Source organism: Artemia franciscana, chromosome 16, assembly GCF_032884065.1.
Source record: "Artemia franciscana chromosome 16, ASM3288406v1, whole genome shotgun sequence".
Classification (NCBI taxonomy): Eukaryota; Metazoa; Arthropoda; class Branchiopoda; order Anostraca; family Artemiidae; genus Artemia; species Artemia franciscana.
In genome coordinates this window covers 37580366-37604458 of record NC_088878.1, presented here as the reverse complement: position 1 = coordinate 37604458, position 24093 = coordinate 37580366, and the positions used below count along the sequence as shown (strand labels likewise).

The 24093-nt window shown below is 36.0% G+C and overlaps 1 protein-coding gene across 3 annotated transcripts in view; it reads left to right on the top strand.

The window, feature by feature from the left end:
- Nucleotides 1-1455: 1455 nt before the first annotated feature.
- The window catches only part of LOC136037414 (transcription initiation factor TFIID subunit 6-like), a 70094-nt gene continuing 47456 nt past the window's right edge, over nucleotides 1456-24093 (top strand). The window contains exons 1-3 of one of the 3 annotated variants that reach the window (XM_065720174.1): nucleotides 1456-1512; nucleotides 11497-11758; nucleotides 15335-15488. In XM_065720174.1, the coding sequence (XP_065576246.1) occupies nucleotides 11516-11758; nucleotides 15335-15488 (397 nt within the window). In that variant the 5' untranslated portion in view covers nucleotides 1456-1512; nucleotides 11497-11515. Of the gene's footprint in view, nucleotides 1586-11492; nucleotides 11759-15334; nucleotides 15489-24093 lie in introns of those variants that run through there. The other 2 variants (XM_065720173.1, XM_065720172.1) reach the window with 2 other exon arrangements.

Below are 24093 nucleotides of genomic sequence, written 5' to 3'. Positions count from 1 at the left end.
TATTTAATTTCTGAACGTTTTTGAATCAATGCATGTTTTGATTTTGGCTCTCCGCAGAGGAATAATTAAATCGAAATTTGTATATTTATTTTTTTTGGCTAAATGGCTTTCTCATAATTTTGATCGAATGATTTTGAGAAAAAAAGAGCGGGGGAGGAATCCTAGTTGCCCTCCGATTTTCGGTTAATTAAAAAGGCAACTAGAACTTTTAATTTTTTACGAATCTTTTTATTAGTAAAAGATATACGTAACTTATAAATTAGCTTACGTAAAGAACCTTTGTATTCTCATGTTTTTATTACATATATAAGGGGGTTCGCCCCCTCTTCAGTACCTTGCTCTTTACACTAAAGCTTAAATTTTGTCCCAAAACATTAAGAATGACCCCTGAATCACAAAAGCCGCAGAATAAATAGTTGAAAATGCTAAAAATACTTTAGCGTAAAGAGCGAGGTATTAGGAGGAGGTGAGCCCCTCACATGGGTAATAATTTCTGTTCGTTTTAAGTTTTAATGCTGCTGCTTACTTCCATCGTGAAAAAAAAATTCATATTTATTTTTCATTGTTTTTTTTTTAAGTAATGCTAGTAAATCCTGCGCTCCCTTCATGAAAATTTTCTTCCCCCATGACAAATTCCTCGATGGAAAGTTCCCCCAGCATGTCCCCCTCTTCTCAACCCCTGTCTCCAACCAAACAATCCTCCTGAAAACGCCTGTACACTTCCCAATAACCGTTACTGTATGTAAGCACTTGTCGAAGTTTTGAACTTGTAATCCCTCCCACAGGGACTGTGTGGGAGTAAGTCGTCCCCAAAGACATAGTCATAAGGTTTTTTGACTACGCTGAATAAAATGGCTATCTCAGAATTTTAATCCGTTGACTTTGGGAAAATAATTAGCGTGGGAGGGGGCCTAGGTGCCCTCCAATTTTTCTGGTCACTTAAAAAGGGCACTAGAACTTTTCATTTCCGTTAGAATGAGCCCTCTTGCAACATTCTAGGACAACTGGGTCGATACGAACACCCCTGGGGGAAAAAACAACAAACAAACAAATAAACACGCATCCGTGATCTGCCTTCTGGCAAAAAATATAAAATTCCACATTTTTGTAGATAGGAGCTTGAAACTTCTACACTAGGGTTCTCTGATACGCTGAATCTAATGGTGTGATTTTCGTTAAGGTTCTATGACTTTTAGGGGGTGTTTCCCCCTATTTTCTAAAATAACGCAAATTTTCTCAGGCTTGTAACTTTTGATGGGTAAGACTAAACTTGATGAAACTTATATATTTAAAATCAGCATTAAAATGCGATTCTTTTGATGTAGCTGTCGCTCCTTACTACAGTTCTTTACCACGAACTGTTTGATACATTTTGCCTGTGGTACAAATTAATCTCTTACAGTTCAACTTTAGTCGGAAGACTGATATGGTTTATTTCGAAATGTTTGCAACGCTGGTATAAAATTGTAAGAATTAAATAAAGAATTAAAAGAAATTGTAGCAGGCTAATTGGTATTTATTGGTATTGGTATTTAAAAGCTATAAGGAACTCAGACAATTTATAAAAATTAATTTGGAATAAAAGGTGAATAAACTTGAACACATACTGTTTTAGTCTATTATTAATCTTGGCTGTAGGCCTGCCAACTGTAAATTTGTTGAACACTGAACCAACCTAATCTCCAGTTCATTAATCTCAGTGTTCATTAATTGCTAGAATCAAGAGCACATTTGAACTAAGCCCTTGAAAAATTCTGAAAACTACAATATTTAACAATGATTGTGGGCTAGTTACATAGCCTATCTTGGTCTTGAAAGTTTAAGCTATTGCTTTATGATATCCTCACCCCTTTTCCCATGGTGGATAAATCTAAAGCCTAGACTTGTAAATCTGCTGTGTTTGACCTTGCTCTTTCCTAATATTGTGGTTAATTTTTTGAAAATGCCCCTCCCTGTCAGTCCTTAAATAGGCTATTAATAATTTTTAAAATGCAAAACCAATTAATGTCTCATTGAATAATATTTCATGTCTCTTAGTCTACTATTATTATCCAAATTTTCAAGTATTATGCCAACTCATTTATGCCTATCTTCACATTGATTTTAAATGCTGGGCTGTAATGTGTTACACATAAAATGATCAAACTTATAGACTGCACAAGTAGGTTAGAATGTCCAAAATTAGTTAAATTCTACACAATGAATGATGAAATTAGAATGAGAGGGGAGAGAGTAGATTCATTTAATGAACATTCAGCTATATAAAGGAAAAAGACTTCTATGGTTCTCTGCAGCAAACCTTATAAGGGTAAGGAATTATGTTGAAGCAGAACAGGGGAGACAATGTCTTAATGAACACAGCAAAGGCAATGGGAGAACATCAAATAGGGAAGTAAAAACTTCCTGGACTTAGATTATGTTGATGATTTAAGCATCCTAGATGAAACCATGACCAAAATTTATGACCTTTTAGAGGTTTTGTTATTTCAGTATTCTAGAATAGGCTTGAAAATTATTGTTAAGAAGACCTTTTTTTATTGTTTATTATTGTTAAGAAAATTACTGTTAAAAAGTTGCTAAGGCTAGGAATAAATGAAGATGAAAAGCTGACATTGGGTAACAAAAAGATTGATGAAGTGGTAAGCTTCATTTACCTTTGCAAACAGCAAGTTGTTCTCAGTTGGGGCGGGAGGATATTATAAAGAAAAGTTTAAGGGAAGTTTGAACTTCCTGGGAGGTGTAAAGAGGAAGGATTTGAATAGATTGGAATGGCAGTAAAGTGTGCATAGCTGTTTTGGCCTCAGGTGGCTTAGTGTTGTGGTGAATTGTAAGTAGTAGTAGTTATGGAGAGCACTATTGGTGAAGTGTAAGGAAGTTTTTGTTCTCCTTTTCTCAAGGTGACCAGATTGGCTCTGCAAAGAATGGAGATATAAAGGGCTTGATCCTAATTAGAAATATTTCCTAGGCATCTTTTGGGCTGCCTTTTTTCTGTATCTTTTTATGGCACTTGGTATTAACCAAGTGACATATAGCAGTCGCCAATTCTGTCGGTCTGTCTGTCTGTCGGTCTGTCAGTCTGTCCTGGTTTTGCTACTTTAGGCACTTCCAGGTAAGCTAGGACGATGAAATTTGGCAAGCGTATCAGGGACCGCACCAGATTAAATTAGAAATAGTCGTTTTCCCGATTTGACCATCTGGGGGGGAGTGGGGGCCCGGTTAATTTGCAAAAAATAGAAAAAATGAAGTATTTTTAACTTATCAGCGGGTATTTGGATCTTAATAAAATTTCATGTTTGGAATGATATTGTGTCTTAGAGCTCTTATTTTAAATCCCGACCGGATCTGATGACATTGGGGGGAGTCGGAGGGGGAAAACCTAAAGTCCCGGTTTTGCTACTTTAGGCACTTCCAGGTAAGCTAGGACGATGAAATTTGGCAAGCGTATCAGGGACCGGACCAGATTAAATTAGAAATAGTCGTTTTCCCGATTTGACCATCTGGGGGGGGGGGAGTAGGGGCCGGTTAATTTGGAAAAATAGAAAAAATGAAGTATTTTTAACTTATGAGCAGGTGATTGGATCTTAATGAAATTTGATGTTTGGAATGATATTGTGTCTCAGAGCTCTAATTTTAAATCCCGACTGGGTCTGATGACATTGGGGGGAGTTGGAGGGGGGAAACCTAAAATCTTGGAAAACACTTAGAGTAGAGGGATTGGGATGAAACTTGATGGGAAAAATAAGCGAAAGTCCTAGATACATGATTGACATAATCGGAACTTATTTGTTCTCTTTGGGGTAGTTGGGGGGGGGGGGGAGTAAGTCTTAAAAATTAGAAAAATGAGGTATTTTCAACTTGCGAACGGGTGATCGGATCTCAATGAAATTTGATGTTTAGAAGGATATCGTGTCTTAGAGCTCTTATTTTAAATCCCGACCAGATCTTGTGATGGGGGCGGGGAGTTGGGAGGGGGAACCTAAAACTTGGAAAACACTTAGAGTGGAGGGATCGGGATGAAACATGGTGGGAAAAATAAACACAAGTCCTAGATAGATGATTGACATAAACGGAACGGATCCGCTCTCTTTTGGGTAGTTGGGGGGGGGGGGGGTTAATTCTGAAAAATTAGAAAAAATGAGGTATTTTTAACTTACAAACGGGTGATTGGATCTCCATGAAATTTGATTTTTAGAAGGATATCGTGGCTCAAAGCTCTTATTTTAAATCCTGACCGGATCTGGTGACATTGGGGGAAGTTTGGGGTGGGGAGACCTAAAATGATGGGAAACGCTTAGATTGGAGGGATTGGGATGAAACTTGGTTGGAAAAATAAGCAAAAGTCTTGCATACGTAATTTACATAATTGGAACGGATCCGCTCAATTGCGGGGGGGGGGGGGGTAATTCTGAAAAATAAGAAAAATAACGTATTTTTAACTTACGAAGGAGTGATCGGATCTTCATGAAACTTCATATTTAGAAGGAACTCGTAACTCTGATATCTTATTTTAAATCTCAACCGGATCAAACGTAATTGGGGGGGGGCAGTTGGGGGGACCGGAAATCTTAGAAAATACTTAAAGCCGTGAGATCAGGATAAAACTGGATGGGAAGAATAGAAACCTGTCTAAGATACGTGACTGACATAACTGGACCGGATCTGCTCTCTTTGGTGGAATTGGGAGGGGGGAGGTAATTTTGAAAATTGAGGGTATTTGTAACTTACGAAAGGGTGACCAGATCTTAATGAAATTTGATATTTAGAAGGATCTTGTGCTATAAAGTTTAACTTTAGGTTCTGACCTTCTCACAAGTGCCAAATGAGCTCTTGGCTCTTGGCTCTTCCGACCTCGTACCATATGAGCTCTCGGCTCTTCCGACCTCGTCCAAATGAGCTCTTGGCTCTTCCGACCTCGTACCATATGAGCTCTCGGCTCTTCCGACCTCGTCACAAGTGCCATATGAGCTCTTAGCTCTTGTTTGTTTTCTTTCTAACAATTCCTCAAAGATGACACAGTGGTAAACAGGCCAGGTGTAATTAAGGATTGAATAACTCAGCCTAGATATAAAGACTGGGCAAAAAAGGATTATAGAAAACCATGCAATATTATAGCATTTTTTTTCTTCACTATACTGTTAAGGCCTCTATACTGAAGACATCAAACTTATTGCTATTATTGAGATTTCACTGAAACTATTATTTACACAAAGAATGGCAATCTTTTAGATCATCCAAGAAGAATTTTGGTTACTTTTCAGGCAAAATTTGATAAGAGTATCATCATATCATAGTTATTGATGAGTCAGTCCCATTTGATATTGATGATTTCATTTATTTATGTTTACAATTAAAAAAAAAAACCTTGAGGGACTTCCCCTCTTTTGAGATTCACCAAATTCTTGTAGTCCACTGAATTCCTCCTTTTAGATGTTTTTAAAATTGGTTGAAAAAGATTAAGAAAAACTAAGAGCTATTTAGATATTTTCATCAGTGTTGTGATTTAACTCACAGAATGTACTCTGAAGCAGTCAAATATTATAAGAGTATCTTTATCCATCTATTTATAGATATGTACTATATTGAGACCAACTGTTTGTTTATTTATGTTTTTAAGTGCTCTTGTCTCATTTGTAAGCAAAAAAGAAATCCTTATTGTGTATAAATATTCTTTCAAATCTCCTTGAGGGCTCTTTGGGGTCTAATCTCAGCATATAGCTATGTTTTAGTTATCTTTTTCTTTGTAGACTTAGGGTAGTTACTGGGTATGAGTTTCAACTCCTCCTGCTTCTTCCATCAACTCATGTACTGAACAGAAGATGGAGATATCTAATTTATCTTTCACACTTTGATAGAGCTATGGGGAAGGAAGGTTCCAAAAGTAAAATCCTGTGTTCTTCAGTAAAAGATCCTGTTCAGTAAATTCTCTGTTCAGTAATTCAGTAAAATATCCTGTTCAGTAAATCCTGTGTTCTGTGTTGGAGTAAAAAAAAATCTTTCTTCTTTAGTAAGTAAAAATAAATCAGTCAGATACTATAATTACAGTATTATCTCAATTATAGAGCCATGTATCATTGCAAGATTTTAATGTCCAGGAGGGTGGTAACCTTTGAGGTAAATACAGCAAAGCAACTGACAAGACTTTGTGCTGTAGTGGCCCCAAGTGGCTGTGAGCTGTGCCATGTTGCTAATAGTAGTTTCTAAAGTCCTTTCATCTTATTTGTAGACTCACACCTTGGGTCTGATAGTCTGGTTTGGCATCTTCAAAGATATTGAGGACAGATTAGAGACAGCCAAAACATATACCTACTACTAATGTCTTGAGACAAAAAATATAAGCCATGAGTAAAAATTATCTCAAATAAAAAGAAAAACGTTAACCAAAATTAAAGGATGATGAATGGATTATAAATGGCTTAACTGATATAATATGTTAACTGGATTATATGTTCTTAACTGATATAATGAAGCATCTGTAATCCTCAACCAAGCACTACAAGGAAAAATATAATTTTTACTAATACTATTTAAATATTATTTAAAACTTTAGTTTTGTTCTAAAAATTCAGATTTTTAAACACAATTTAACTACAAAAATTTCCATCATTTTCTTATCCAAAGTAAACTCCAATGTCTCAAATTTCATCACAGATTGGCATAATCTGTATATGAATTTGGGAAAGCAGTGTCACAATCAGAGGACCCAAGTTTAAGAAAACCTGCTCACATATTTCTGTCTATATTTAGAACACATTGCTGAGCCTTTAATAATGAGCATTTAATAGGCTACTTTTATTTTATAACACTCTAACAAAATATAAACCCAATTCCAGAAAATTTATGGCCATGTTACAAACACACATGCCATCTACCAGCAAACAATAGTTGCCCTCTAATAAAGCTTAAATATGACTATGTATTTCTTTGATGACATACTCAAGAAAATAAAATATCTGTAATAACTGATGTTTTTGTTATTTATTTTTATGTTCTCTCTTGGAATAAGAAATTATCAGAATTGGCTTCACCTATAGCAAAGCTTGGCCATGTAGCAAAACTCTTACATAATTGATATGTTGAATAAGCAGATTGATATGTTTTAATTTCCTCCCTCTTTTTGCATATCCTATGCTTTTTTTTTTACACAACTTGACACAAGAGCAAATTCACTGTAATTGAGTTTGTGATAGATTCTTTCAACTAAATATTATCTCATCCAATATTCTAGAGTGGCAGCTGATAGAAAAGACTTGAGAATTTCAACAAAAAGCATATGGAATTTCAACGAAAAGTGTATGTTGCCTTTGTGGATTTCAAGGCTGCTTTTGATTCTGTTGACCAGCAATCACTCTGGCTCATACTGGAAACAACAGGACTACCAGCAAAGTACTGCAACCTTTTTGAGCAGCTCCACAAAGGGACTGAGAGCTGCATGCAACTCAATGGCAGATGCAGCTTATCTTTTGAAATCAAAACTGGAGTCAGGGTTGTGCTGCTGCCCCAGAACTATTTAATTGTGTCATTGACTACATTATGACTTGGACCATAAACCGCCTCCAGTTGGGTTGCATTACAGTGATAGAGTACTTTCAGACACTGACTAAGCCGATTACCTTACTCTTGTCTCTGATTCACCATCAAAGCTCACAGAAGCCCTACAAATCCTCGTTGACGAAGCCTTAAAGATTAGGCTGTCAATTAGTTGGCAGAAGACAAAAGTGATGTTTGTTGAACCCCATAACTTGCTGCATCCCCTGCCAGTCCTAATGGTTGGTGACAAACCAACTGAGATTGTTGAGGAATTTACATACCTTGGCTCTATCCTCTCAAATGACGGATCAATCCTTAAAGATCTAATGCACCAAATTGCCAAAGCCTCAGCAGTAGTGAGGAGACTAAGTGCCCTTTGGAGGAAACTTTCTATCAGCCATAGGTTCAAGATGTACATATACAATGCTTCGGTGGGATCTGTGCTTCTTTGCAGAGCTGAAACTTGGCCAGCCACTCAGTCTGTGCTTAGCACCATGAATATAGCCCAAACAAGACAGTGCAACATGTTCATCTCTTTCTCCAGAAAGTATAAAAATAATAGCAGAAAGCATAGAAATATCTAGACTGTCTAGATTGTAGCCTATTAATTATTAATTTGAAATGGACCAAAATTTCCTTCCTCTTTTTGCATTTCCTATGCCTTTTTTTTTAAACTTCACACAAGAAGTAAATTCACTATGATTGAGCTTTTGATAGATTCTTTCAACTAAATATTATCTCATCCAATATTCTAGAGGGGCTTATTGGAGGATATTTTATGATCCCTGTCTACATTGTAGCCTATTAATTTTCCTGCGTGTATTACAGGTTTTTGTGAAGATTAAATGAACCCCAATAAACAAGACAGTGCAACATGTTCATCTCTTTCTCCAGAAAGTATAAAAATAATAGCAGAAAGCATAGAAATATCTAGACTGTCTAGATTGTAGCCTATTCATTATTAATTTGTAATGGAGCAAAATTTCCTTCCTCTTTTTGCATTTCCTATGCCTTTTTTTTAAACTTCACACAAGAAGTAAATTCACTGTGATTGAGCTTGTGATAGATTCTTTCAACTAAATATTATCTCATCCAATATTCTAGAGGGGCTTATTGGAGGATATTTCATGCTCCCTGTCTAGATTGTAGCCTATTAATTTTCCTGTATTACAGGTTTATTTGTGAAGATCAAATGAACCCCAATGAACACGACAGTGCAACATGTTCATCTCTTTCTCCAGAAAGTATAAAGATAATGGCAGAAAGCATAGGAATATCTGGACTGTCCTGATTGTAGCCTATTCATTATTAATTTGTAATGGAGCAAAATTTCCTTCCTCTTTTTGCATTTCCTATGCCTTTTTTTTTAAACTTCACACAAGAAGTAAATTCACTGTGATTGAGCTTGTGATAGATTCTTTCAACTAAATATTATCTCATCCAATATTCTAGAGGGGCTTATTGGAGGATATTTTATGCTCCCTGTCTAGATTGTAGCCTATTAATTTTCCTGTATTACAGGTTTATTTGTGAAGATTAAATGAACCCCAATGAACACGAAAGTGCAACATGTTCATCTCTTTCTCCAGAAAGTATAAAGATAATGGCAGAAAGCATAGGAATATCTGGACTGTCCTGATTGTAGCCTATTCATTATTAATTTGTAATGGAGCAAAATTTCCTTCCTCTTTTTGCATTTCCTATGCCTTTTTTTTTAAACTTCACACAAGAAGTAAATTCACTGTGATTGAGCTTGTGATAGATTCTTTCAACTAAATATTATCTCATCCAATATTCTAGAGGGGCTTATTGGAGGATATTTTATGCTCCCTGTCTAGATTGTAGCCTATTAATTTTCCTGTATTACAGGTTTATTTGTGAAGATTAAATGAACCCCAATGAACACGACAGTGCAACATGTTCATCTCTTTCTCCAGAAAGTATAAAGATAATGGCAGAAAGCATAGGAATATCTGGACTGTCCTGATTGTAGCCTATTCATTATTAATTTGTAATGGAGCAAAATTTCCTTCCTCTTTTTGCATTTCCTATGCCTTTTTTTTTAAACTTCACACAAGAAGTAAATTCACTGTGATTGAGCTTGTGATAGATTCTTTCAACTAAATATTATCTCATCCAATATTCTAGAGGGGCTTATTGGAGGATATTTTATGCTCCCTGTCTAGATTGTAGTGTATTAATTGTCCTGAGTGTATTACAGGTTTTTTTGTGAAGATTAAATGAACCCCAATGAACAAGACAGTGCAACATGTTCATCTCTTTCTCCAGAAAGTATAAAGATAATGGCAGAAAGCATAGGAATATCTGGACTGTCCTGATTGTAGCCTATTCATTATTAATTTGTAATGGAGCAAAATTTCCTTCCTCTTTTTACATTTCCTATGCCTTTTTTTTTAAACTTCACACAAGAAGTAAATTCACTGTGATTGAGCTTGTGATAGATTCTTTCAACTAAATATTATCTCATCCAATATTCTAGAGGGGCTTATTGGAGGATATTTTATGCTCCCTGTCTAGATTGTAGCCTATTAATTTTCCTGAGTGTATTACAGGTTTTTTTGTGAAGATTAAATGAACCCCAATGAACACGACAGTGCAACATGTTCATCTCTTTCTCCAGAAAGTATAAAGATAATGGCAGAAAGCATAGGAATATCTGGACTGTCCTGATTGTAGCCTATTCATTATTAATTTGTAATGGAGCAAAATTTCCTTCCTCTTTTTGCATTTCCTATGCCTTTTTTTTTAAACTTCACACAAGAAGTAAATTCACTGTGATTGAGCTTGTGATAGATTCTTTCAACTAAATATTATCTCATCCAATATTCTAGAGGGGCTTATTGGAGGATATTTCATGCTCCCTGTCTAGATTGTAGCCTATTAATTTTCCTGTATTACAGGTTTATTTGTGAAGATTAAATGAACCCCAATGAACACGACAGTGCAACATGTTCATCTCTTTCTCCAGAAAGTATAAAGATAATGGCAGAAAGCATAGGAATATCTGGACTGTCCTGATTGTAGCCTATTCATTATTAATTTGTAATGGAGCAAAATTTCCTTCCTCTTTTTGCATTTCCTATGCCTTTTTTTTAAACTTCACACAAGAAGTAAATTCACTGTGATTGAGCTTGTGATAGATTCTTTCAACTAAATATTATCTCATCCAATATTCTAGAGGGGCTTATTGGAGGATATTTCATGCTCCCTGTCTAGATTGTAGCCTATTAATTTTCCTGTATTACAGGTTTATTTGTGAAGATCAAATGAACCCCAATGAACACGACAGTGCAACATGTTCATCTCTTTCTCCAGAAAGTATAAAGATAATGGCAGAAAGCATAGGAATATCTGGACTGTCCTGATTGTAGCCTATTCATTATTAATTTGTAATGGAGCAAAATTTCCTTCCTCTTTTTGCATTTCCTATGCCTTTTTTTTTAAACTTCACACAAGAAGTAAATTCACTGTGATTGAGCTTGTGATAGATTCTTTCAACTAAATATTATCTCATCCAATATTCTAGAGGGGCTTATTGGAGGATATTTTATGCTCCCTGTCTAGATTGTAGCCTATTAATTTTCCTGTATTACAGGTTTATTTGTGAAGATTAAATGAACCCCAATGAACACGAAAGTGCAACATGTTCATCTCTTTCTCCAGAAAGTATAAAGATAATGGCAGAAAGCATAGGAATATCTGGACTGTCCTGATTGTAGCCTATTCATTATTAATTTGTAATGGAGCAAAATTTCCTTCCTCTTTTTGCATTTCCTATGCCTTTTTTTTTACAATTTCACACAAGAAGTAAATTCACTATGATTGAGCTTGTGATAGATTCTTTCAACTAAATATTATCTCATCCAATATTCTAGAGGGGCTTATTGGAGGATATTTTATGCTCCCTGTCTAGATTGTAGTGTATTAATTGTCCTGAGTGTATTACAGGTTTTTTTGTGAAGATTAAATGAACCCCAATGAACAAGACAGTGCAACATGTTCATCTCTTTCTCCAGAAAGTATAAAGATAATGGCAGAAAGCATAGGAATATCTGGACTGCAGGAAGATTGTGCACGGGAGTTGGCTGAAGATGTGACTTTTAAATTGAAATGGATTATTCAAGATAGTATAAAATTTCTGAAGCATGGGAAAAGGAGAGAACTTAGTATTCAAGATATTGATAATTCACTGAAAACAAAAAATATTGAGGTAAAAATATCAATCTTGATTATTTTTTTTCATAATTCTTTCTACATTGAATGGTGAAAGAACGAAATTTTTCTAGGTACCGCCCTCTCCTTTTCCCCTTATCTGCAGATTTACTAAGAAAAGTCCTTAATCAAGGTATAAACCTAATAAATTAATACTTTTATCTTGTTTGCATTGGGTGTCTTCTCTCCTCTTGCATAGTTCACTTCAGAAGGTTAGATTTTGTTGTTGTTTTTTGTTGTTTTTTTCCTTTTTCTTTTCTCTTTTATTTTCTTTTTTGAGCACTGAGGACGACTTGGCAGAGGTCCTTGTCAAAAAATTTGCTTGATTTTCATCTTTCAGATTTTGCTACTGGCTGACAAAATCCTTGTTTTTTCACCTATTTGATTTTTCTCTTTTCATTTATTATTTCCTTTCTTGATTTCGTAGGTGAATATAAAGGAGCTGAAAGCATATGATGTCTGAATTGTAGATGATTTTTCTTTGATTATTGAAGGCAGTGTGGGGAGAGGATATTGACAATTTGGTCAAAAACAAAAATGCTGAGGTATAAAATTTCAAGGAGTCTTAACTTTTAATGTCTTATTCATATTTTTTTTGTATTGAATGACACAGGAAATGCAATATGAATTTTGCTTGGAGGTTTAATCCAAACAAAATTCAAATTTTTATGAAGTTAGTTTAAGTTGAGTAAATATAATTGAGCTGAAAGCATATAATATCTGGACTCCAGATGTGTTGCTTTGACTATTGAAGACACAGCAGGGAGAGAATATTGATAATTTGTTCAAAACAGGCTAAAAACATCAAACAATTGACTTTTAAAGTCTTATTCAGGATTTTCTTTTCTGCATTGAATAGTAAAAAATTAAATCTTTCGTTTATCTGTAGACTGTTTTCGTTTATCTTGTGACCTCTTTTGTTTATCTGTAGATTGACTGCATTACAATTCCTTAATTAAGGTTTAAAGCAAACAAAATTGATTCTTTTACCTAGTTATTTTTAAGTTGAGTGAATATAATTGAGCTGAAAAATAGAATAACATGAGTACAGATAAATGACTTTCACTATTCAAGATGGTATGGAAAGTTTATAGGTATGGTAAGGGGAGAGAACATAGCATTTAAGATACTGATAGATATTAAATATTGAGAATCTTGACTCTTCATATGTTATTCAAGACTCTTATTCCTGCTTTGAATGACAAAGAAAATGCAATTGCACTATGTCCACAGGCTTTGTTAGGGGGGGGGATAAGGGGCAGTTGCCCCAATAATTTAGAGAAAAAATTAATATGTAGCTTCTGGCTCCTGACTATCCAGAAATGGACCCCTCTTCCCCCCCCTATTAAAATGTCTGAGTTGTGCCCCCGGCTAGGTCCTCCTACTTCCTTTATCTGTAGATTTTTTTTACAGCAACTCCTCAGTTGAGGTTTAAACCAAACAAAATCTATATTTTGTCTAGTTACTTTAAGTTCAGTGAACATAATTGAGCTGAAAGAATAAAAAACGTGGACTACACATATGTGGCTTCTCATGTAGCTCGTGTAGCTCTCATGTGTGGGAAGAGGAATAAACATAGCTTCCTTATCTTTGTTTGAATTTAAGTGAGGACAAGTGAATCTAGGTCAAACAGTTCATGGTAACAAGCTGTGAAGAGGGATCATTGTCACTTGAAGCAAGAAAGAACACCTTACCTTAAATCCTTCTGTGCCTTCAGAGGCGCTTAACGTATCCAAGAAGAGTCGCCAGTCATCCCTCATTGCTGCGGCTGCCCAGACATCTTCCCATTCAGGTCGGATTGAGGCATTGAGATTTGCATGGTTAGCCTGGTAGCTGTGTCGTAGGGTGTCGTCGGGGGCGTCCTCTGTCCTGGCTGAATAGAGGCCATTCGAAAAAGTTGCCTAAGAATTACCTTCATTGAGATTGAAGTCCTTTATGTCCTTCTTTTTTGGAGAGCCAATCTGGTCACGAAATCTGGTCTCAAAATCTGGCCAATCTGGCCTCACGAAAATGAGAATTAGCATTTCCTTGCAATATGCGACAGTGCCTGAAATCGGAGTCAGTTATAACTCATAAGTCTAATTAAATGCAGCTTTAAAATAGGGCTGAGGAGTTTTGGAGCTGGAGTTTTAGCAAATGTTTGCTGAATGGAGTCGGTATATTGAAAATATCTAGAATTGGAGTGTTCTAACTTATAACCGACTCCACAGTCCTGGTTTTTATTGAGTAAATCAATTTCTGAATTGTAAGCAAGCACTTGGGTGCCTGACAAAGTTAACTGACTTAAGTATAGGAGTGGAAAAAATTAAGGACTCATTGTGGACTCACTTTCTCCTAATTTACGAAAAAAGTTTGCTGTGTCAAAACTTTAACATTCCAAAAACTACATAGAGAGCATTTTTTTTTATGTAACTTTCCTTAAAGTATAAGCTCAGTTTTGCTGTTTAAAGTAAAAGACTTGGGCTTAGCTTTTATTTCATCATTCCAGTTTTCATTCATGTAATAATTTGTATTATTACTTTTTATCAGTATATGGTGTAAAGAAAGAAAATGACCAAAAATGAGGTTTTTAAAGGCCAAATGAAAATACTGAAGAGAAAATGCTGAAAGCGAATATTTTGAGAGAACAACCGTCTCTCTTCTTCAACAATCTCATAATATTTTTCATAATATGTTTCATTGCTAAATGTAGGTTTGGGTATGTCCATTTGTGTCTATCGTTCCTGTTAATACCTTCAGTTTATACAAGAAAAATATTAATTTTCCATCAGAGATTGAAGTTTCGGTATCATCTTCAGCTGTGCATGTAAACTGCTGAAGGGGCAAATAAGTATTTCTCCAGAATACGATACATGTCTTATTGCTAAATGTAGGTTTTGGTATGTCCATTTGTGTATGTCGTTCCTATTAATACCTTCTGTCTATACGAGAAAAATATTAATCCTCCATCAGAGGTTGACGTTTTGGTATTATATTCAGCTGTGCAGGAAAACTGATGAAGGAGCGAATAGGTATTTCTCCATAATACGATACATGTCTTATTACTAAATGAGTATGTCTATTGGTTTTGGAAAGGATACTGCTAAAGCATAACTTGGGTCGCCTAAAATGTCATTTGACTCCTGGTACTGAAATTGAATATTGGGAACCTTTTGTGAACAATCACTATTTTCATTTGTTATTTAAAACTCCATTTTTGATTGTTTTCTTTTTATATCTTATGGCAGGCCAATGTGGTTAAGAAATTATCTTCAGTATATGGTGGCCTTTCTACTAGAGTTGTTTTTTATACTGAACGTTTTGGCCACACTATCCAGACTGTCTTGATAGTAAGACAAACAATTAGATTAGGCCCTTTGCATATATTTAAAAAAAAATGGAATCATAATCACTTTGACAGAGTATTATAGTTAACTTAAGTGTCAGTTTGTATGCTCACGTGGTTATATTTTTTGATAATAATTCCTTATTTCTGCTTTGTAAGCCCAACCCCCACCCTCCCCCCATAATATTGTAAACAAGCCCAGAATTACATTTAATTTAGTTTCATTTTCCCACTTCTTTGTATTTTCAGCCCATTTATGGTTTTGAAGCCGCTGAGCATATTCCTTTCCGATTCGCATCAGGTGGAGGAAGAGAACTTTACTTCACAGAAGAGAAAGAAATTGATTTAACCGAGATAATAAGTGGTCCTTTACCTAAATTGCCAATCAACCCAAATTTAAGAGGTTTGCATGTTTTTTTTTGTTTTTGTTTTTTCAATGAGAACTCATTTTGGCTGATGTAGGCGCTCCTGTTCTTGTCCCTGCTGAAATTGGATACGGAGCAGGGAGGGAGGGTCTGGCTATTGGAATGGTTTATTTTGCTCTACGCTATTGTTTTTTTTTGTTATAACTCTCATCAACATTAATCGTTTCAAATTTCTATTCCTCCTTTTTTTGTACTAGAAATATTTTGTCTCTTGATGTAGCTTATAAATTCTCAAAAACTTGAGAATTACTTCTTAACATCATCTACAAAAAATTTTAAAATTTTCATGGGAATGGAAGATAAATTTTTCCACAAACATGTGACTAATAAAATTAAAGTAAAATATTTGACAATGAATATTGCAAATTCCTCAACACAGTTTTTCTGTCCTCGGAATTCCTCAGAAGTTTTTCTGAATTAAAAAAGTTAAGTTTTGCTCTTAGTAATATTCAGATCTTACTCCAGTATATAATCTTTGTGCTAACATTATCTGTGTGTAACATATACACAGATCGAATAACGACTGGAAAATTGTTGTGCGCTCCATATCAGCGACTGACGAAATATTGAGAGTGTGAAAGCCGCTCAGTCATCTATGAGTGCTTCTATGAAAGGACCAGTCTTCGTAGCCGTCGTTAAGCAAGTCCCCCAATCCTTAGAAACTAATGCCCAGAAGCACAAAGATAAATCAGTGTGGCGCTTCCCGCACCTTTAAAGTGTAGTTCGAGACTCATAGTTACTTTGACTTTCTCCTAAAAGTATCAGTGTGCATTGGTTATGAACGTCTACCTCACAGGAATTTCTTTTCCTTCCCTGTCTATGCTATAAGCATCACGATGTAGGTCACATAGCAATCAACTGCCAATCAGGTCCTGTTTGTGGTCGATTTAGCTCTACCAATCATGTATCTAACCGTTAAACATTTGCACAGCTCGTATGTTCCGTGGGTTGTTCCGTGGTTGGCGACGTATGTTCCGTGGGTTGTTCCGTGGTTGGCGACGTATGTTCCGTGGGTTGTTCGTATGTTCCGTGGTTGGCGACTACACCTGTTACAGCGTGAAAGGTCCAAATAACCTCCCAGCCAAGATTCAGATTAATCTACATGGTCGAAGTGCCAACAGTCAGTAATAATGTCAATATATGGTGCTTAACTCTATACATTAACGATAAGCTTGTCCGAAAGTCTTCAGTTCTTGATGAGCTCGTGTAAAAACATGATGTGATTTGCTTACAAGAGCATCTTTTAAGTCAGTTAAGCCTTAGTCTTTTGGATACTAGAGATAAATTCCCTTGCTATGCATCTTCTGCAAAGCAAAAAAGAGCTGATGGTAGACCGCCGGGTGGTCTTGTGACCTACGTGAATTCCGCTATAAGTTCGCTGCTTGTAGAGTCCTGTGGTTATTTTCTTACTGTTAAACTTGATAATATATTTATCTCCTATGTTTCTTTGCCAGTTGATTACCATAATGACATGTCTGAGTGCCTTTTTGCTCTTGCCTCTGAAAAGTGGTAGACCGCCGGGTGGTCTTGTGACCTACGTGAATTACGCTATAAGTTCGCTTCTTGTAGAGTCTTGTGGTTATTTTCTTGCTGTTAAACTTGATAATATATTTATCTCCTATGTTTCTTTGCCAGTTGATTACCATAGTGATACGCCCAAGTGCCTTTTTGCTCTTGCCTCTGAAAAGTTATGTGGAAGCATTCCAAGCATTAGATCTACTAATTCTGCATATCTATTGGACATCTACTAGTTCTACATATTCAATGTAGTTCTACATTGGACATCTACATATCTATTGGACATCTACTAGTACATATCTACTAGTTCTGCATATCGTTGGAGATTTCAACGTATCCTAACTGCTCCATCTGCCCGTTCTTCTCTGATTGCTGAAATATTCGATAATCATTTGTATGTTGTTGATAAAGAGCAAGATTTCACATACCTTCACAACTCCTCGACTACATCCAACATAGACTACGTTGTCGTTTCTCCCTTCTTAGATGTCTCTCAGCCAAAGGTTCTTTGTGATTATTTTGATATCTTGCCACCTGTCTGTGTTGTTTTCTTTCTCACCAGATAAAGCTTCTCAAATACCCACTAGTCACCCAAAACCACCGAAACCATCGTATATACGTAATTGGGCATTAATCAAACTGGAACTGTATTGGGATACTGTTCCTAAAATCCCTTCTAAGATTAAGGGACCGTTTGTCCGGCTAATCAAGCACTCACAGCTGACGCTGAGAAAAAACGCATTCTCCTTGATTTTTATTGTGCCGAGATATGTCACGCTTTACAATATGCAGAATCTTGTGCTGTTCCATTGAAGCGTCGCCATCCAGGAACAGTTCCCAAGTGGCGTGAAAATCCAAGTCTCTCCCAATCTTGTGATTCAGCAAAGTTTTGGCTATATCTGTGGATTGAATGCGATCGACCGCGATCGGATCCTGTTAATTCCATTCTCATCGCAACAAAGAAAAAGTTTGCTAAGGAACTTCAAAACCACCGCAAGAAAATTACTGAACTGTCAACACAAAAAAAAAATCAAAGATAACCGACACTCCGTCCCAGGATCCCCAAAACCTCCCTTTCCGTGGCTGATGTTCTTCTATCTGAGTGGTATTCTTTCTATGAGGCCCAATTCTCCTCACCAGACCCCCAACTCGAACACGAACATTCTGAAGAGCTTTACCAATTTTTGAATTAATTCTCTGACTCTGATTTTATAGAATCTATAACGCCTGTGGCTGATTCTAGTATGCGCCTTAAGCCAGAAATGTCTCGATGCATAGATGGAATTCACGCTTTAAGTATTAAAAATGGTAGTCCTGTACTATTAGAAAATCTCACGTTACTGCTGCAGATGACTTTTACAAAAGGCATGGTTCCGTCAACATTCTGCGTGGGAGATCTTTCTCCTATTCCAAAAAAGCGGAAAACATCCAATCCATGCTCATGTTTTAGGCCCATAACTGTTCCAACCTGTCTATGCAAGCTTTGTGAACTACTGTTTATAAAAGAGGTTGAAGAAAAAGGCTACAGGCCTCCACATCAATTATGCTCTCAACGTGACATTGGATGTGTAGACACCCTGTTAATCAACAGGGTGGGAAAGGAAGGAAGGACGTTTAAAGGAAGTTTAAAGACGTTAAAGAAGTTTAAAGTTGAAGTTTAAAGTAAAGTTTGAAGTTTAAAGAAGTTAAGAAGTAAACTTAAGTTTAAAGTTTAAAGACGTTTAAAGGAAGGACGTTTTCCTTCCTAAAGGGTAAGAACCACTCTTCTCATAATTCCATACTGCCAACAAAGAAAACTGTTAAAATACTTAGGATATTCTTGAACGATGATTTTAGATGGAATTCGCACGTTGACTATCTGACTAAAAAAGGCGCCTCGCTTTTACATTCATTTTCCAACCTAAAAAGATTTGGTACACCAACTGAGGTTTTAAAGTCTGTATACTGCAGTTATGTTAGACCTTCTCTTGAGTATGCATGTCCTGCTTGGCATCCAGGATTGACAAAAGATCAAACAGATAGACTTGAGATGATACAAAAAGAATTGCAAAAATTATACTTGGACAAAACTAATCAAATTACGAGGATGCACTGAAACAACTCATTTTGGACTCATTTGATAGTCGTTGACATGGCTTAACATATAGGTTTGGACTAAATTGTTTAAATTCCCCAACTCATTGTCGTCTACTACCCAACCTTGAGAGCCCCCCAACTGAAAGACCAGTTACTAGACTCCGACAAATAAAAAAGAATTGTCCACAGTTTCTGACTTGTTCAGTCTATAGTACTGAGAGATATCGTAAATCATTTGTCCCATATTTTACCTGTCATTTTAATAATATTGACGCGACTAATATTTAATGTTTGATTAATATGTGTTTGATTAATATAACGTTTGTTTAAATTTTCCTGTGAGTGTTTTTGAAGGTATAAATTATTTTTGTCATGACATGCTAATGCTAGCTCCGGCTATTGTAGTGAATAAATTTATTCTATTCTATTTTTTATTCTATATGTATGCTAAGCTACGAGTCCAACATTAGCCGAACTTTGGAGAAAATTTCTGAAACTTTCCAAAAACTACAAACAGTATATTTAAAATCTGGTCTTGAATTTAATGCTGCAAAGTCCGACGTCGTGATTTTTAACTGGAAAGGCCCACTTCCTCATGAAAGATCTGTCCGTCTGATCAAATCGTTTATCTTGGTATTCTATTGGAAATACCATTTCTCATACTCGTCATATCCGAACGGAAGTTATCAATGGCCGCATATCAGCTGCCTATGCTTCCATAGTCTCTGCTAAGCTTCGTTTCAGTCGCCATTATCTCGCAACCCTCTACAACACTGTTGCTCTTCCCCACATCCTCTATATTGCCCTCTTCTAGAAGATTCCTACAAATGTTGATAAATTGATAATCCTCTTTACTTTTTTCCGTTTCGCAAAACACCTACTGAGATATCCAATTTAGACACGCAATTCAAAACTCATCAACAGTCTTCACATAGCATATCCTACTATAGCTCTTTCTAAACTTACGGAGGAACACAGCGACAAGATTTCAAGACATGCGTGGACTTCTTGAACTATAATTACCTTGTCATAGTTGTATACTGATATTTTGCTTCTTTTTTTTTCAGTGCTCCTTCATTTTTTTTTATTTTTTTTTTTGTACAAACACTGGTTTTCAATAAATAAAAATAATAATAATAACACTATTTGTTTACTTTTTATAACATTTATTATGCTTCGTATATATTTACTTATAATTGTGTTTATGCTTTGTATAAAATTATCTTTATGCAGCATAATCTTTTTACTTGTTCTCACAGTAGTTGGTTCTGTTCCTTTTCAGTACCGCTATTACTACCAACTGTTTCTAGGGGGTTACACTACCATCATCTGTTTTTCTCCATTGTCACGTGTTGTATAACTTGTATAAATAATTCTTACTCCAAACTCAATTTTTCAGTGAAAACAAAATCTGAATAGTTGAAACTGGCTGTGCTAACTCACATAACTCTATACATCTTAAAAAATTCAGAAAAATCAGAAATTCTTTTTTTGATGAAGAAGACGTCCATGCGGAATTATCTGATTTTAGTTGTAGTGTGTGCCAAAATTTAGAAAAGAAACGGGGCTTAAAATCAGCATAAAATATGCTAAAAATACCTTAATACAAACCACTTAAGAATATGGAGAATATTAAGGGTGGCAACACTGGCGAAAAGTGTCATATTGACTTTGCAACTTCGTAATTTTGAAACGAACCAAAGGAGAATCTTGAAAAATCACAGTTTTTAAGCGTTTGGGTCATAGATTTACCAATAGTATTACTTTGGCGCACACTCCGGCTCAAATGAGAATACCTGTAAAGATTTAAACAGTAGGCTACTCTTATAGCCTACAATTGTCTGGAGGAGCTTAAACTCAGAATCACTCCAAGTCGGTACTACCTTGATCTGGTACAGCTCAGCTGCTACTTTAAGCTGTCACCTATGGGTAACTGGATGGTTATCCACATTGGATAGCCGAAACGACCTTAATCTAAACAGCGGTGATTTAATTATTTTGATTTTTTGTTTATTTTTGTTAATTAATTAATAATTAATTAATTATTTTCATTTATTAACTGGCTCTCTATTTTATTTTAATAAAAATTAAATTTAAAAATTCAAAATGATTATAGCCATTAGATTATTTATTTGGAATTTTACGCCTCTATAATTCCCCTGCCCATGGCAAGTCTCCCCTCTGTCCCTCCCCTAAAACCGCATCTAATCTAAAATGTCATGCTTTTATGCTTGGAGGTTTCCAGACCCAGCATAAGGCATGATTACATCTAAGAGGAGTGCAGGGGAGTAAAACTTGTGTTTATTTGGATGTCCTTGGTGCTTTGATGAAAAAATTAATGTCTGACGTTGTAAAATTTCTAAATATTTTGCTGTTACTGATGATGGTGATGGAAAATGAGGTTTTCGCTCAACCACGGAACAATTATATTTTGTCTTTAAGACTTTTTGCGTTCGTGTGTTTTTTTTAGGTGAGGATAAAATTTACGTATGTAGTTTATGCAGCAATACTATCGGTAATCAAATATTGCATATTTACGCAATCAACTATCGAGAGGAGGCTAGTGGGTCTTTGTGTGGGGGAGGGGCCCAAATCCCTAAAAATTGCCTTTTAGGGAGTAATTCTCCAATTACCAATGTGGAAGGCTTTGTAGTTAGGAGATATTTATTTGGTCTAAGCGTACAAAAAGAATTCTTAGAGACTGATACCTTACCTTAGACCTTAGCTCATCAAAGAGGAGCCACCAATTTTCCTCCAGGTGTGCTGCTGCAGTGATGTCCTCCCATTCTGGTAGAATGGAAGTGGGTAGGAATTTCCTCTGGTAGTTCCGGCGCAGTGTGTTTCTGGGTCTTCCCGGGTAAGATTTCCTAGTGGCTCCCAGTGTAAAGTGGCTTTTGGGAGTCTATTGTTGTCCTTACGTATGACGTGTCCTCAATATTTCTACTTTCTGGCTCTGATGATGTCGGATGCTGGAGGTTGTCGCGTCATTTCATGGATGAACTGGTTTGCCTTTTTCTGTGGCCAGTGGATATTCGGTATTCTGTGAAGACACGAGTTTCCAAAAGCCATAATCGTTTTGTTTGTTCTTGATTCAGACGCCATGTTTCTGCTTCGTAGAGTAGTAGTGGCATAACATTGCTCTTGAAAAGGCGTAGCTTCAGGCGCAGAGAAAATCTCTGAGATCTCTGAATCTCTGAGATGATCCCAGACCGAGGTTCTGATGCACAAGTTAAATTATGTATAAGACACGTTTTCAAGTAGAAAAACGATCTTCAGAATCAGAAAATATAACTTGTCCGAATTTTGTCTTATGCTGCAAGCATCTGTGCTTTGTTTTTAAGGGCACATGTGACTGTAGATCCAAGGTGCGCAAAAAGTAAAAATATATTATTAAAATAGAGGATACATTATTTAAATATTATTAAAATAGATAACACCAATGTATCGTTGTGTATCCGTTGAAAGCCAGAGAGAAGTTTTTGGGCAAAAGCCTTCATGTGGGCTTTCAGTGGCCTCCCTCCACTTTCTATTGTTGACGGCTCGAGCTTTTGGCCCTTGTATGATGTTATTCCAAGTGCTGTTCTGGCTAAGTGGCTGGCGCGCTGGTGCGAGAATTATTTTTCCAAGGGGTACGGGGTCAATCCTAGTTGTGACTAGTTTGGTTAGGTACGGGGGTCAGTGGCGTGATCCTGTAAGCTCAGCCAGAGTCGATCCAGCTTTAAATAGGTGCCTAGAGAAATCTGGGGAAGGTAAGCATGAAGGGGTGTGAAAGCACATGGTGGTTGGCCCCAGCCCCCCATTGCGCTTCCTGGCTAAAGGAGATCAGCAGTGCCGGTTTGGACCTTAAGGGTCTAGTGCCGTCTTACTTACTTTACTAGTTACATTCAGAGTGAAGTTTTTTAGAACGCTTTGGAAGTTTTTTAGAACGCTTTTTATAGTAAACATCCTTCTTGATTTTTGTAATTCTCTGGCCGCTCATGGTTCCAAGAATATTTTGTGCAGAATATCGTGCATCTAGCCTGAATAATTTTGCTGTTTTTTTGTTTTTTTTTCAACACGCTAGACATCAATTTTATAATATAAGAGTACATAATATAATATAAGAGTAAATAATATAAGATTTTAGATAAGATTATAATATAAGATTTATAATTTTATAATATAAGAATATATTATAATCTATAATAGAATACAATTTTATAACAAGATATTTGTCCATTGTGTAACTCGCCAATGACTTACGGACCAAAGTGCTTATTGTTTCTTGAATTTCTTCATATATAGTTTAGTCTGAAGACCTACCTGTTACATTCCATAGTATCTTATCACATATGGATATTTGTGAAGGCGTAATTATGAATCTTCTGCAAGGTATATATTTTTTTCGAGTTCTTGCTGTTCTGCAATGAGTTTCTGTAACGAAATTCCTATTGCAGAGGTCTCATATCATTCACTATCATTAAGGTTGAGAATGAAACGTCAGCCTAGCAGACCCAAATTTGCCAATTGATAGATTAAATAGCCGATGAAAAACAGAAATTTGGCAAATTTGCTTGTACAGGTTTTCTTTTCATTTCTCTTTCTTTGATCTACCAGAACTTACTATCTTTGGTCACCTGTCGTCATTCACCCATAAAACGTCGTCATTCACCCATTCACTATCATTAAGGTTGAGAATGAAACGTCAGCCTAGCAGACCCAAATTTACCAATTGATAGATTAAATAGCCGATGAAAAACAGAAATTTGGCAAATTTGCTTGTACAGGTTTTCTTTTCATTTCTCTTTCTTTGATCTACCAGAACTTACTATCTTTGGTCACCTGTCGTCATTCACCCATAAAACGTCGTCATTCACCCATTCACTATCATTAAGGTTGAGAATGAAACATCAGCCTAGCAGACCCAAATTTACCAATTGATAGATTAAATAGCCTATGAAAAACAGAAATTCGGCAAATTTTCTTGTACAGGTTTTCTTTTCATTTCTC